General features: G+C 44.1%; 1 protein-coding gene across 1 annotated transcript; it reads left to right on the forward strand.

The window, feature by feature from the left end:
* The first annotated feature begins 1,520 nt into the window (after positions 1-1,520).
* LOC137595744 (leucine-rich repeat-containing protein 38) lies at positions 1,521-14,663 on the forward strand. The gene is made up of 3 exons (XM_068316005.1): positions 1,521-1,888; positions 1,969-3,174; positions 13,162-14,663. The coding sequence occupies exons 2-3, from the start codon at positions 2,547-2,549 to the stop codon at positions 13,407-13,409; spliced, it is 876 nt and encodes a 291-aa protein (XP_068172106.1). The 5' UTR covers positions 1,521-1,888; positions 1,969-2,546; the 3' UTR covers positions 13,410-14,663.
* The last annotated feature ends 612 nt before the right edge of the window (positions 14,664-15,275 follow it).

Here is a 15,275-nt window from a genome sequence, read left to right on the forward strand (position 1 = left end):
TCAGTAAAGTATCCAAGTAACGAAGCCTGATGCTCTCAGATGCTCACAAAGACAACAACAAACAACAAGAGGGGGAGATGAGTGTGAGTGCAGTGGTGCTGCCCCCACGGGGGTTGTGGCAGAAAGGAGAACTGCAGTAGAATAGACGAATATGGATTTGTTTGTACCCATGAATGTTTGTAAGTCGGATGTTCTTATCTGGAGGACTACCTGTGTTTTAGGGAATTAGTCACATGAGATAAACAAATTAGAACAAATAACAAGAACCGTCACAGTCATACCTGTAATCAGTGAGACTTCATTGAAGAAATCGTTAAAAATAGAAAACAAAACTGTTCTTCCACGTGGATGAGTGTGTCATGTGACTGAGACAGGTGTGGACAGGTGTGGATTAGGAGAGACCAAGGTGGTTATTGCAAAATGACAAACATGCATTTCAATATTTAAAGCCCTTTATGAACAGCAAACATACGACCATTTAAGCATCTAAACCAAGATTTAAAAACTGCTGATGTATTTTAATCAGTGACGTGCGCTCAGGGGACGCAGGTGAGGCAGCCATGAACCTCACCGCACGTCACTGATTTTAATGTACATTTAAAGCCATTATTAAATGTTCTTATAATTCATGTAATTATAATTCAACACACTATAACATAGCAATGCTGTCTGTTAAAATTATTAACTTCTGACATCAAAAAAGGAGAGTAGCTTGTGGTGCGACACGTGAGAAGGAGAGGAAGAAACATTCAGTTCACCACAAGAGTAGATGAAATGTTATACCTGAACCAGGTGTATCCACTGCAGCTTTTAGGCTTTTCAGTTCATGCTTGCTGACTTTTATAAAAATCCCCTTTTCTGATTAAAGGGCAACTTTCTTCCCTGCAGCACGAAGTCTTCCTCACCGGAGAAGCTGCAGACTCATCTGATGGACGCCTGGAGCAAAGCGTGTGTTATTACGTCACCTGTGATGAAGTGTGTGATTGCCAGATGCAGGTGTGTGTGGTTGCTTTTATTCCTGTGTGTTCCTGTGACTACATTTGGACTACATGAATGTTTTGGCACATTTACCACCGTGACACCATCTCCCTCCACATTTCATATGATTCATGTTTCTGATGACATTCACCTGTTTGTAAGACTTATTTTGGAAATTCAGTGCACCTTCTGAGTTAATTATTCATTATTATGTCAGTCCAATGACACCTGTTTTACTCTCCGTTTTGAGGTCCTAAAACTCAATAAATACAAATGAAATTCAGTTGATTTGAAACAGACTGTTTTACTCCACGAGAAAACTCAAAAACCACCAAAAAATGTGTCTTCATGTTTGAACTGGAAACAAATAAATAAAACTAGATTAAGGGTAATACTGCATTTTTAATAGGTCACAGTTTTCCATTTTGGGACACTGCTAATGAATTTTCCAAAGGTCAGGCGAAGCGGTGATGCTGTCTCTTTTGGAACCATCTTTCCATTATGTAATGATTCCAAAGACAATGGAAAAATAAAACCTAAATTCATGGGAGCAGAGGAAAATTAAAAGACTTTCAAGTAGAAACAAAAAAAAAAAAAAAGAATGCCTGCAGCTGGATATACTTTAAATACATTTACCTTTGGAAAAAGGACAAGGTTTACCATTTCTTCACACTACAGGAAGTGACATCAGATGTTGACAGCGTGGTTCAGGCACACCCCCTGAGAGGGCATGAGATTAGCCGTGCTGGATTTGCAGGGAGACGTCGGACTGGCACGGCTGTGTGCGGCTCGGCGCGGCGAGGCTCCTGCGTGACGACGAGGACACGTTACACGCCAGTGCTCCGGTGACACGGAGCTGGACGGGGCACCGCTGAGCCATGCTGTGTTCTCACCGCAGGCTGCCAGGGAGGTAGAGAGGCCGTCACGGGGGGGACGACCTCGTCACACTTGAGCGATGTTGCGTGAGGCTCTCTCTCTCTTGTTTCACAGCGCCGGGCTTTTCCACACGGAGACCAGGGACTAATGGAGGCATGCAGCCATGTTCCTCTGTGCTCATCATGCTCCGGTCTCAGCTCCACGTCTCCCTTTGTGTCTCAGACCTTTGTGTCTTTGTCCCACACTGCCGCCGGATCGACGGTGAGGTAGTGTGGCAGACGCAGCCCACTCCTTCAGCCCCCTCTCCCTCGTCGGTGCCCCCGGCGTCTCGTCTCTCCCAGCTCGCTCGTGTCTGTTTACCTCTCTCTGGCTACCCCCCCCTCTCCGCTGAGCGCCGTCTTTCTCGCTCTCGCGTTCCCGACCGCTTCCTCTCTCCCTTCCTTTGCTTCAGTCCAGCGCTGTGGCAGCAGGAGCCGACGCTCTGCTCCTCACCGGTCCTCAGCCCATCCAGACCTCCTTCACCGCGGCAGGATGTGGTCTCTCCAGGACTGACCCCCATCCACCCCCTCTCACCTTCCCCTTCCCCTTCCTTGTCCGGATCTCCTGCCCTCTGACCCCCACTCGCTTGTTCTCTACCCCCACCCACCCTCTCTTTTTCACCCTCTTTCCCCCATAATTCATTTCACTCGACCATGTTGCCATGTGTTTGTGGGTTCCAACTTATCCTGATCTATCTCTCCTCTGTCTTATGGACCCGGGGGGAAAACTGCCCAGCGACCTGCCTGTGCCCAGACCCCCACACTGTGGACTGTAGCGGTCGCGGGCTGACCCGTCTGCCTGAGGAGATCCCCCTGGATGTGCGCAGGCTATTGCTGTCGGATAACTGGATACCCCGCATCCCTTCAGACTTTCTGGTTCTGTACAGTGACCTGGTCTATCTCGACCTCCGGAATAACTCCCTCTCCCACATAGAGCCAGGGACTCTCAGCACCTCCTCCAGGCTGGTCTTCCTGGACCTGGGCAGCAACAATCTGACAGAAATTCCTAAGGGGACATTTGGGGAGTCCCGGAGCCTGATCAAACTCCGGCTGGGCAACAACCCGTATCTGAGCATGGTAAATGAGGAGGCTTTCCTGGGCCTGACCTCTCTGAGGGAACTGGAACTGGAGCGTAATGCACTATCTACCCTTAAAGTGGGAGCACTGAGTCAGTTGCCCTCCTTACGGGTGGTGAGGCTAGAAGGCAACCCATGGGTGTGCAACTGCAACTTTGCCAGCCTGTTCGCATGGCTGATGGAGAACAGTCACAAGCTTCCAAATGGTAGGTAGAGACCACCAGACTCTCCATATGCTTCTCTGAATGAAGCAAAGCTATTAGCATAATGCTGCTCCGGTCTATTTATGTTTCCCTGGTAGGAGAGGGAACCTCCACCCTCTCCCTTGTTCTAATTTTATCCTTTCTTCCTCCATAGTTAACAGCGTGTGAGACTGAGTATGTAACGTGACACAATTGCTGTCATTTGAATTTCAAAACCAGACACGCAGTCCTGCAGCAAACTGCAATGTGGATAAAAATAAAACAAGAGTTTCAGTTTTCAGGATTGACCTCCAACCTGCATGGAAGTCAAACCGTACACACTCTAATCAAACTCGTTATTGGGTCGACATTGTAGTTCAGTCATATTAAGCCATGATTCTTTCTCCGGTGGACTTTTTTTCAGTCCCTCCCTCCTGTTTCTGTGTTTGTAGCAGTGGCTGTGAGTTTTTAGGCCAGTACTACAGTCAGTCTGTGATTCAGCCTCCAGGAGGTTAGATAACAGGGCTGTAGTTTTGGTGCGGTGAGTGTGAAAGCAGTCTGAACGTGTGCAATGACACAACGTACCCTTTTAAGATTTTCACTCTGAGTAATATCTGATAAATAGGATGCGTTTTCAAAGCTGTGTAAATCCAAAACACCTTGTCAAAAGGTATTTATTTCTGGAATAAGCATTGCAATCCTGTTTTGATTAGAGAGAAGTTCTGACAGTAATAACTGACTCCCGCTGTCCTCAGAGAGAACCCAGGCAGCAGATGTCTCTTAAATAGAAACCAGCCTGTGCAGTAAAGGAGGCAAAATAAGCAGATCTGTCAGTTTATTGCACAATTTGTGGTTTAGGCTGTTACCGTGCTCACATGCATAAATATAGCTCCATCTAAAAATGTAATTTTTAAAATGACTAACAGTCTTGTGACATATGGACTGACCCAGGGAAAGAAGAACAAATCTCACCTCTGCTGCATCGGAGACGTTCATTAGATTTAGCAGCCTCAGAAATCACGACTGAGCCTCAAGAGTCTATGAACGAGAGCTTCACAGAGTTTGTGTAGCAGACATGTCTCCACCTCAGGTTAGAGGAGGTGAATCAGGCCTTCATGGTCCACAGACATCGGTAATGGGGGAGCCAATAAGATGGACTGTGAATCCAGTAGTCAGCTGGACTTTGGTCTGACGGAAAAACCTTTCAGATCTCCAACAACTGTCTCTTTCTGAGATGCAGCAAAGGGGAATGGGTGGTCTCAAAACTGAAGGTACATGTACGCAGTAATACTACTGCGCTTAAGCACTCTGCAGAAGCAACAATTTTTTTTCAGCTTAGCGGGACTAATATTGTCTGCATCAGATCACCTATCCTCCACAGTCACCCAACCCAAACCCAACAAAATAAAGTTGGGGATGTTGTACCACAGAAGGAAATAGAGCACTTAACCTTAACGACTTCAAGACTGTAGGAAAACGACTGGTAAAGAAACAACTGGTACAGAAAATGTTATGTGTTCATTGAAAAATATAAAAAAATCGCATTTTACTTCTGTACATTTTTTCCCCACAATTTCATGTGTTATTTTACAGTTTTAATGCTACAGTATGTTTATATGTTATGAAGAATAAGACAAGAAATTAAATAAGCAGTTGTGCCTTTTTCCCTAATGCAAATTCAGCTCAAACCCCAGTTGTGATCTGGATGTTGCAAACCGCTGACAACAGACCAAACCAAACTGGTTGTCTACTGGGTTCTATTGACACTGCTTTCTATTTTCTCTCCTGTCTCTACGCACTTGTGCTCGTGGGGAGGCAATCTTCATAAATGGACTTGAATATCTGTAGGAAGAGGCTGTAAATCCACCGATCACAGGTGCCACGTGTCCTTTAAGGAGTTTCATGAGGAGTACTGGCCGAGCAGATGTCAACGGGAAAAGCAAAGACACTCTCAGTCTGCTGTCATGGCTGCCGACTGGACTAGTAAAGCATATCTGACCTGAGGCCCGTCAGTCAGTGTTTCAGAACCCCAGACTGAGTATATAGTTTGACTTATTTTCAAAATTTGGACCTTAAGTTCCAAGATCTGAGGTTTTGTTCAATACTCCCTGTAGATGTAGAACGTAGAAGTCGGTGATGTTTTGTGGACTGTTGTTGACGTGACAGGAATCTTATAGTGGATTTTCTACCAGGGAACACATTGAGCCACCATTTGGCAAGAGCTTTTTAATGTAATGACTGAGCTCTCAATCTCAAATACACACAATGACCTTCTCCCCAGAACATTTGCTGAAAGTGGCGACACGCTAACAGATGGACACTCATTAGTGAATGAGGTCGACTTGATAAGTATTTCCAAGAGTATTGGTGTAGTGTGTAAACTGACCACCATCAGCGCAGGAGTCTGAGCTTCATTCATCATCTAGAAAATCTACTGGACATGGAAATCGCCCAGAATTTGGTGATTTTTTTTTTTTTTACATCTGTGTGGTAGTAGTAGTGGTAATAGCAGTGGCAGTCTGTGCGTTCCACACCTAGGCCTTCAGTGATGTCCTACTTACTCAAACGTGCATAAATACATCCCATAATACAGTAAGTGACTCCCACTGCTGCCATCAATGTAGCGTTCACGACTGAGGCGTTTATAACGTCTCTCAAATGGGACAAAAACCATCACTTCTGAAGAGCGTCAGCTCTACTCTTTTTATTGTCACTGACAGAAGAACCCACGGCCACACCTCTATGGACGTCATGGTAGCACTAGTAGTAGTGGTAGTAGTGGTAGTAGTAGCAGTACTAACAGTAGTGGTACTGCTACTAGTAGTAGTGGTAGTAGTAGCAGTACTAACAGTAGTGGTACTGGTAGCAGTGGTAGTAGTAGTAGTAGTAGTGTTAGTAGTAGTGGTAGTAAGTAGTAGTTCAGTCACAGAAGTGATCTCAACAGCTAATATAAACTGACCTCCCACCTATTAACATAGTACTAACCTGTATGCAGTGTTTACGCTTATATAATCCCAAAAATTGGTTTTTAGTGCAATCTGCTTGTTTTTGAGTCCGCGACTTATTTATATTTTAATAATACTATCAAAATAAATGGAAAAAAAGAAGAATGGAGAAAATGTGAACAGTGGTGAAAAGTTCCAGAATGATTTGGGCAAAAGCAGCAAATCATTCTGGCAGTGCTTCGATTTAGATGATGTCAGTGAGTCCAAATTGTTTCCTGCTAGTGGAAGATAGAGTCCTCTTTGTCGACTCCAACCAATATTAATTATAACACAGGGACAGTATCAGCATGTTGGCTGGATTTGGGATGTGGTATTTTCTTTATCAGGTTTTTTGGGAATCATATTCTCCTCATAAGCATTGTCACCCTCTAGCTGGGATTTATTCGTTCAACATTATTTTTTGCATTTCAGAATCATCTCATCCAGAACACTAAAATAAGGCTTCAGGAGAAAAGATTAATTGAAGAGGTTTAATTAAAATGGTCAGTAAAACATTATAAAACTGCATCTATTTCAGGAGTGGTCCTGAGGTATCTGTGCTTCTCGCTGTGATGGTCTGCATAATGCAGCAGCTCTGGAGCTCGTGCTGTAAACCCAATTCCCATTGCATTTTTCACATCTTGATTTCCCCAGCGACTTCAAGTTCACAAAGCGACACACTAGTTACGTATGCACAACTTTGATTACTGCAGGTCACCATGGTGAGAGAGTGAGAGATGCTTAAAATTCAGAGGGAAGAGGAGATGGAGAATCGGAGAAAGAGCTGTCTTTCCACATGGCTGTGTTATGTGTTCGATGTGCAGTCGAGTATTTGACCCCCAAACAGTCAGACAGATGCACATCTAACCATCTGTACGTCTCTGCGTTTGTTTTTCATAGCATTTATAGTATTTTTAGCCATCATTCTTGTTCTAATGGAGAGACGAGTGTAAGCATGATCTGCTGCTCTTCCCAATGCTCTTGGGTTTAGGAAGAACAAATGCCATGTATAATTCAGACTGACACAGTTACATGGCGCGTTGGCCAGAGTAATTGGAGCCGGCGCTGCCTACAGGGCAGCCCAACTCCCCTGACAGGCGAGGATAAGTTCCATCGCAGGACTTCTCTCACCGCTATGTCTTGACATGGCCAGTTTCACTACTGAGTGGCAGTTCATGTGACGGGGTCAGCATCTGAATTTTCCTTCTCAGCATATCCAGTTGCTCCCCAGAGACCTGCTTCCTTCTGCGTGCAGCTTTGAAAATATGATGCCGTAGACCAGCACAGTAGAGCATCACATGACCTAATTCTGTCTCACACAACACTCTGTCCTGCCCTTAGAAACCCCAGGATGAGTGAGATGATTTCCATTCTACGTCCATATTTCACTTACACAGGCTAACTGGTCGTTTAACTTGACCAAATGTAATGTTTATTTAAAGTTGTGATGAGTGAGGGAGTGCTAGTGAGTGTCAGAGGGTGGGTTCCTTCAGAATGGAGACATCAGATGTTTAATGTACTGGAGCAGACAGGGACAGTCTGTCAGAATCATTTCATTGGGGTTGTGCCTCGTGGACTCCTTCCTGTTTGCTGTTCCTAGGCGGACAACGTCATAGCAACAACTGTTGAACCGGGACATCTGTTTGGGTTTGGGAGACCTGCTGACCACACTAACATAACCTGACATAGTCATAGTCACATGGGTTTGTCGCGGTGAAACCCAACAAGACCCATCCCAAAGCTGGTGATTTGATCAATGATAGTAGGTCAGAGCACTAACTTTGATCTTTGACCTATGCGAGTTGGGTAAAATTTTGAATTCGGGGTTGTTGCGGGATGTTGCAGTCTCGGACTCTCTGATTCTAAAACCCACCACAGCACAGGACAGTCCAACGAGTCGCCACCACTAGGGGACTACCTGGGTTGAAGCCAGCAGTATGGGAAGATGTTTATGCTGACTTCACTTGGCTGGTGGTGCAGAGATCAATCTGGACATTGTGGTGTTGAGGGAGGGAGGATAAACGAACCTCCGATATCAGTCTGTCACAGGTGGGTTGATCAATCACAGCACAGACAGCAGATAGCCTCGTCTGGCTGTAATCCTACATGTAATCCATCAACCGTTTGTGCCAGGACTGTAACGTAACCCCGTGGTACCAAAATACCTGGTAGAGCAACAGTTTCATCCGTGTTACATTACCTTCCATTAGCTGGCGTCCCAGCGTTCCCTTGCTGATACTGGTCTACTCTACTGCTTTTAATAAAGACTCTTCATTGATGCCATTCTCTAAGATACTTGCTGAGCACAACTTCATAACAGCTAACAACACAGAAGTGGTGTGTTATGTTTTATGGGTCTCATTAGTATTTATATATCAAACCATTTTTGCTTCTGGTCCCCATTAAAATGTAGGACTTTCATAATTGGTTCTGTCAGTGATCTGGACAAACAGGAAACCCACAGGCTCCTGCTCAGGCTGATATAATTATTCAACATCAAATCATTCTGAATGAGTGAACCTAAAACTCATCTGTGATTATACTGTATCTTCATACACATGCTGCCAAACAAATGACACTCGGTGATGCATATAGATAGAAACCAGTTATACTGAGCATCACAGACATTGGTTTCTCTCCCATACTCACTTCTAATAATGACGATCATAAAATGTGACTACTGTGTGTGTTTTCTCATGCCATCTTAATCAGGCGCAGACTTGCTCTTTTCAGGATTTCCAATTTGGTAATAAATTCATGATCCTAATGCTGTCATTTTCACATGTCGGTAACAAATAGTGGCATGACTTTCACGCGGGGGCAGCAGTCTGAGCAGGGAAGCCCAGACCATCTTTTCTCCAGCCACACCACTAACTCCTCTAGGGGTAAATAGGCTTGAGAGACTGATTTAGACCAGCTCGATTTGTAAAGAACCATGGGATGACTTAGGTTGATAAAATCAGATTTGATTTGACCTGATTTGATCCCAAGGTGTTCCCAGGACAGCTGAGAAATATAATCTCTGCAGTGAGTCCTGGGTCTGCCTTTGGGTGTTGTCCCAGATGGACATGCCTGGGACACCTTCCTAGTAGGCATGTGGTCGGGCCTTCGCCCAGGGGTCAGGTCCCTATTTTGGGTCAGGCTCAACCCGAAATAGGGACATGGGTGGCTCCTCCTGTGGGCCCACCAGCCACAGGAGGAGCCACAGGGATCTGGTGAAGTGTGGTTGGTTAACTCATTTATTCATTTGGTTTTTCCAAACATTTTTGTTGACATGAACAACTTTCAATCTTAGTTTTGGAAACTAGTTCAGTTTCAAGTTGAAGCTTCAAAATGAGATTTTCATCTCCGGAGGTAAACTTTGTTCTGGATGTAATAACACCAGTTTGTCATTTTAAACTTATAACATGAAAATTCTGAATCTCCAAGAATCCAGGGCTAATAACTAGCTGTTAGCTAGTGGGCAGGGCACAGGGTTCCAGCACAAGCAGCTTAATGTTTTTACATACAAAATGTGTATCTTTTCAGATGGGAAAATTTACAAACTTGAAAACTTGAAGCATTATGGGATGCAGCAAGCTGGCGGTTACACTGCTAACACTGCAGTTACACAAAGTAAACAGACAGATGTGTTCACAGGCGACACCAGGTACCAGCAGACGGGTCAGAGGTCCCGCTAATGAACCGACACAACCACAACTCTGATGTCAGTTTGGTGACATTCTGCTAGTTTTTCGCGTTGAACAGTCAGTCAGAAACATGACTGGCATCCATTCAGTCAAAGCTGCTTGAAACTTTTTTCAGGATTAAGAGAGACATTTTTTTACTTTGTCATGAAATAAAGCATCTTGTAATTAAGCAATTATGAAGCTCCTCTTTATCAGACTCAGTTTACATTTCCTACATCACTAATCTGAGACTGGATTCACAAAGTCCGGACATTCCCCGTCCTGAAACGTGGACACCTAGACACAGACAAGCGTATATGCTGACAAACATGTAATTATGGTGTCGCATAGGCAGGGGACTGCTTTTGGCCATATTCCACAGCGGGTCAGTAATTATTCCCTTTGTCAGAGTAAAGTATGTCTGCGTGCCTCACCGGGGTTTGTGGTCAAATAACAGAACAGCTCCAGTGGAAAGCTACTGTTAGGGTTACCAGTTAGACAACGTAAGTCTTGCTTCCCTGTCAACCACTGGCGTCTTCTAGCCCTGCTCATATCCCAGTAACCCACTGACTATCAGAATGTATATTCCTGAGAGCACATGGACTGAAGTGGTTTTAACTGATACACGGGCTTTTTTTCAGGGAGACGCCCCCCAGATAGAAAAAGTTTTGGTTACAGCGTCCACACGACAACGCAGACCCGGCGTTTTCTAAAAACTTCCCGTTTTCTTCCCGGATATCTGCGTTGCCGTGTGAACGAAAGGCGTAACTGCAACAAAAAGCTTCGCTGCCCGATGCCTGACGCCATATTGTTCACGTGATTCCTTCTGGCAGATGCACCGGGAGTGGTTGGGCACTTGATTGATTGGGTGCTTGATTGACAGGTAGTGGGTGGAGTTAAATTGTGACAGCATGAGGTTTTCAAGTGAGCAATTTAAATATATAAGTGGGGAGATCTATGATACATGTACAACAATCTGACCAACACAAGTACATTTTTGTGTTCTACAAATATTTTTAGGTCTTTACATTTAAATGTATCATTAATATAAATCTGTATATACACATGATTAATTTGAGTGGAAAATACTTAACTGTGTCATTATCATATTTTCATGTGTTTAAATATATTACAACAAAACAGAGCGGTAATACTTGTGATGACTGTAAAGACCCAAAAGGATGTCCAGTCAAGTGTGTGCATGTTTATAGCAGCAGGAAGTAGCTGCTGACCTCATCTCCATCCACCTGTGAGCTATCCTCCACCTCCGTATGTCTGTTTTGTCATACAGCAATGAGGTGAGTGGATTGTTGAAGGGTCTGCTGCATTAGAACATGTATGTATGGATGAATGCATAGACTTTGAAAAAGTCTGCATTAACAAAGCTAACAGTGGCATGAAATGAGTCTGCAAACCTTCCATGGTGAAGCCCAAGATATGATGGTCCAGACGGTTCCAGTCCAGACTACAGATGAGGCAGCTCTCATTTGTAGTCAGAAGTGATGAAACTCGACCTACTGGTAGACTTACACCCTTGAGTGCCAGTCGCTGTCCTTTTTAATGATGTCTGAACAATAAAGTGTGTGAAAGCGACAGAGAGGAGCACTAACTGATTTATACTTCCATCTCGAGATGAGTTTGGTCAATGTGCCCTGGTCTGAGAAACACCCTCTCCAGATACGTCCGTAAACCTCTCACAGCGACTCAGCAGTCATACTAAACAGGGAGCTCCGCTCCTGGACGTTTGCCCTGGACTCCTGGCAGTTAAAGTTAAGATGATTTAAATGGTTCTTCATTTCATTCTTCAAGTGAATGTCCAAAAGATGCAGACCAATCAGTCTTGTTGTCCCAGGCAGAGGTGGACTACCATCCTGAGCAGCTCCTAGTGTTCTCTACAGAGGTTAAATAAACCTTTTAGTGGTACAGATGAATAATGTGAAACATTACATACACTTGGGCATCATGATTGCTCAGTGGGGTTTGCTGTTGCCTCACAATGAGAAGGTGTTGGGTTCATATCTGCTTTGATTTTGGACTTTCAAACTAGGTGGGGTCTGCTTGTGTGGGTTCCCTTTGGGTTCTTTGGTGTGTTCCCACCACCACAAACACACATAAACTCAACACGTGTGAATATTTCTTTGTCTTGGGGCAGGAGTACACACACACACACACACACACACACACACACACACACACACACACACACACACACACACACACACACACACACACACACACACACACACACATATAAAAAAATATATCAGAAAAACATGAGTGGAAAAATATTTTTCCTCAAGAATGACTAATAAAGTTTGTATATTCTCTTCTTCATCTTCTTTCTCTAACAGCTGCTTCACTGTGTGTCGCCGTCACACTGATACGAAACCCCCCTCTGTCTGTTTTACCTTTTCCCACACTCTGATGGACTGTTTAAAGCACTTTTGTATTAAAAGAAAGTTGCAGGAGGAACCTTGAGTCTCGGAATGCAGTTCACACTCCGAAGCTGTCAGCCAATAGCGTGGGTGTGCAGTATCACGTGACTACCTACTAAAAATCTGCGATGTAGTGAAGCCCTGCAGCTTGAAGCGCGAATAAGTGAGGGATTTAAAAACATAAAGTCAATAACCAGGTGGGCCTGGAGTGCAGGAGTCATTGCACCAAGTATGATCCAGAAAATAACCATCACTGTAAATTTAAATATTTGTGACATTAATGAAGTCATTGTGTTTTTGGTGTCCAAAACTGTGGTGAGACCAGCGATGTTGTTTGGTCTAGAGACAGTGTCACTGAGGAAAAGACAGGAGACAGAGCTGGAGGTAGCAGAGATGAAGATGCTGAGGTTCTCTCTGGGAGTGACCAGGATGGATAGGATCAGGAATGAGTCCATCAGAGGGACAGCACATGTTAGAGGTTCTGGAGATAAAGTCAGAGAGGCCAGACTGAGATGGTTTGGACATGTCCAGAGGAGAGATAGTGAATATATTGGTAGAAGGATGCTGAGTTCTGAACTGCCAGGCAGGAGGCCTAGAGGAAGACCAGAGAGGAGGTTTATGGATGTAGTGAAAGAGGACATGAAGGTAGTTGGTGTGAGAGAAGAGGATGAGAAGACAGGGTTAGATGGAGGACACTGATTGGCTGTGGAGACCCTGAAGGGAAACGCCCAGAGGAGAAGAAGAAGAAGTCATTGTGTTTTTACAGTTTTATGGTGCTCAGAGAGATGAAGTGTCTGCTGTTATTGTAGATGTAATTTCTGAGTAGCTGTCAATTGAATCGATTTGTCCATGCAAATGACATTATTCATGCTACTCTGTCTGAACAGGCTATCAGATCTAATTGTATTTCCTGTCTCGTTGCAGGGGTGGAGGGTATGGACTGCTCCCTTCCCATGGACGGCAGACGTGTGTCCCTGACACAGCTCTCAAAGGACAGCTTCCGAGAATGCCAAGCCACCCTCACACTAACTGACCTGCTCATCATCATTTTCTCCGGCATCTCCGTGTCTGTGGTGGCCATCATGACTAGCTTCTTCCTGGCTTCAACTGTTCATTGCTTCCAGCGCTGGAGCAAAGGCACCAAGGGGGATGAGGAGGAGAGTGAAGAGTGAGACAGTTTTACTTTAGAGCGGCGATCCAGTCCTGGCACCTCAAACGGACACCACACACAGTCGGTGAACTTTCTGAACTGTATACGGTAGAATCCTGCCTGGTACAGCTGTGGTTATTTCATTTGTATGAGGACAACTGAAAGTTGATCATGAGCCAAAGCCCTGATGGAAGTCAGCGGGTGTCCTGCTCCACTCAGAAAGAGATCTTTGCAGATGATATTGGTGGCTGAAGCAGCCTGAGGTCATGCTTTATGGCTGCCGGCTCTTTCCTCTGTTGTAGAAAGCAACACAAATGAAGTCCAGTTCACACTGTTGTACTAAGAGTAGGGAAGGTTGTGGAGTGTTGCTGTCAGTACTCACGTTAGTCTTACGAGTCGACATTGGACATGAAACTCTGTTCTGAAATCTAGTGCAAACTTCCAAACATCAACCAATGACCTCAACCTGCCTATAACATGAAATGCTGGCACCTCCTGACTGTCGTATATACTCTGGACAGCCTCACTTGTGAACATTCTCTAGACGCTAACAAGCACTAGAGGATTGCTCCTGCTGTATGGAGAATGATGGAGCCAATCAGACGTTGGCTTGCTGATGTACAATATGCGGGATGGGTTTCGGTGGCTCCATAGGAGTATATCCATTATATAATCACAACGCTGTGTACAAAAGAAAATAATGTACAGTCAAACAAAAATATAAGAGGATGCACTCTGTACTTTAGACTGATCAATGTGAACTGTGTAGAAAGATATCTAAAATGATATAGATAGAAGTATAACCTTGAAAATTATCACTAATTCGGTAATAAATTAGAGTCTGTGTAGAACTATTGTGTCAAATAATGCACTTTATATGGTGAACCTAATTTTGGCAACCCCTAACTACAGATACATGTGGACTGGTTTTGCCCCATCTGCCAAAGATTGTGTCCAGGAAGGAGAGACAGCAGATGGACCTGGAGGACTTGTTGCTTCATGAGGCAGGAGTAGCTTCCTGACAAACTGTAGCCAAACACTCGACATCCACCACGCTCTCGTTCACATGGTTATGGTGTCCAAAGATTCTGTCTGTCAGTCTGACTTTGTTCTGGAAGACGTTTTGATGAGATTCATCGCTGACTGTTAGTCAGTTTGTTCTCCATTGACTAAAGATCTCCGTGTCTCAGGGTGAAGCCTCTGTTTTCATCAGCAGCATCACGGGCATAACAGTTCAGTACAATCCAGATTAAATAAAGCAAAATCCTTCATATCATTTTCTTGTGTTATCTGCATTCTTTACATTTTAATAAGGAACTGGAATGCTCAAGGCTGGACACTGTTTTTTTTTCAAAAGCTAAGGTATGTTGTATTAGTTCTCACATTCTTGCATTGCATGAATAATTCAGTGAAACTGAGATGTGAAGCAGAAAGAATGTCGAGCGTCTTACCAACAAGCAGAGGATGGAAAAAGAACCACGAGCGGAAAGTCTTTTTTATGTGGTTAACAAAAGACAGAAATGCCTCCGTCCTATCATAACAAGTTAAAATCTTAAGTGTGCAGAGCTATGGAGCACATTTTTACAAAATGACGTTATTGTTTTGCTATTATTATTCTGGGCATCATTTAATACATATCTTTTAGGAAACTTTTTCCATTCTAGTGGATTATTTCAAAGGTTGTGACTCATTTTTTCTAGCGTTTAGCATTGCTAGTGTTTTGTCATGTGTGTTGAAAATGCCACAACCATATGAAAAGCATGGACGCTTCAGACACGTTGTTAAGGTTGTGGCAGATTTGTGTCAAACTTAAGATAAATCCACAACTGGCCCTTCCTGTCAACATCAGTAGAAAATTATTAGCTCACAGTAACAAGTTTGTTTGTGT

Source organism: Antennarius striatus, chromosome 5, assembly GCF_040054535.1.
Source record: "Antennarius striatus isolate MH-2024 chromosome 5, ASM4005453v1, whole genome shotgun sequence".
NCBI classification, from domain to species: Eukaryota; Metazoa; Chordata; class Actinopteri; order Lophiiformes; family Antennariidae; genus Antennarius; species Antennarius striatus.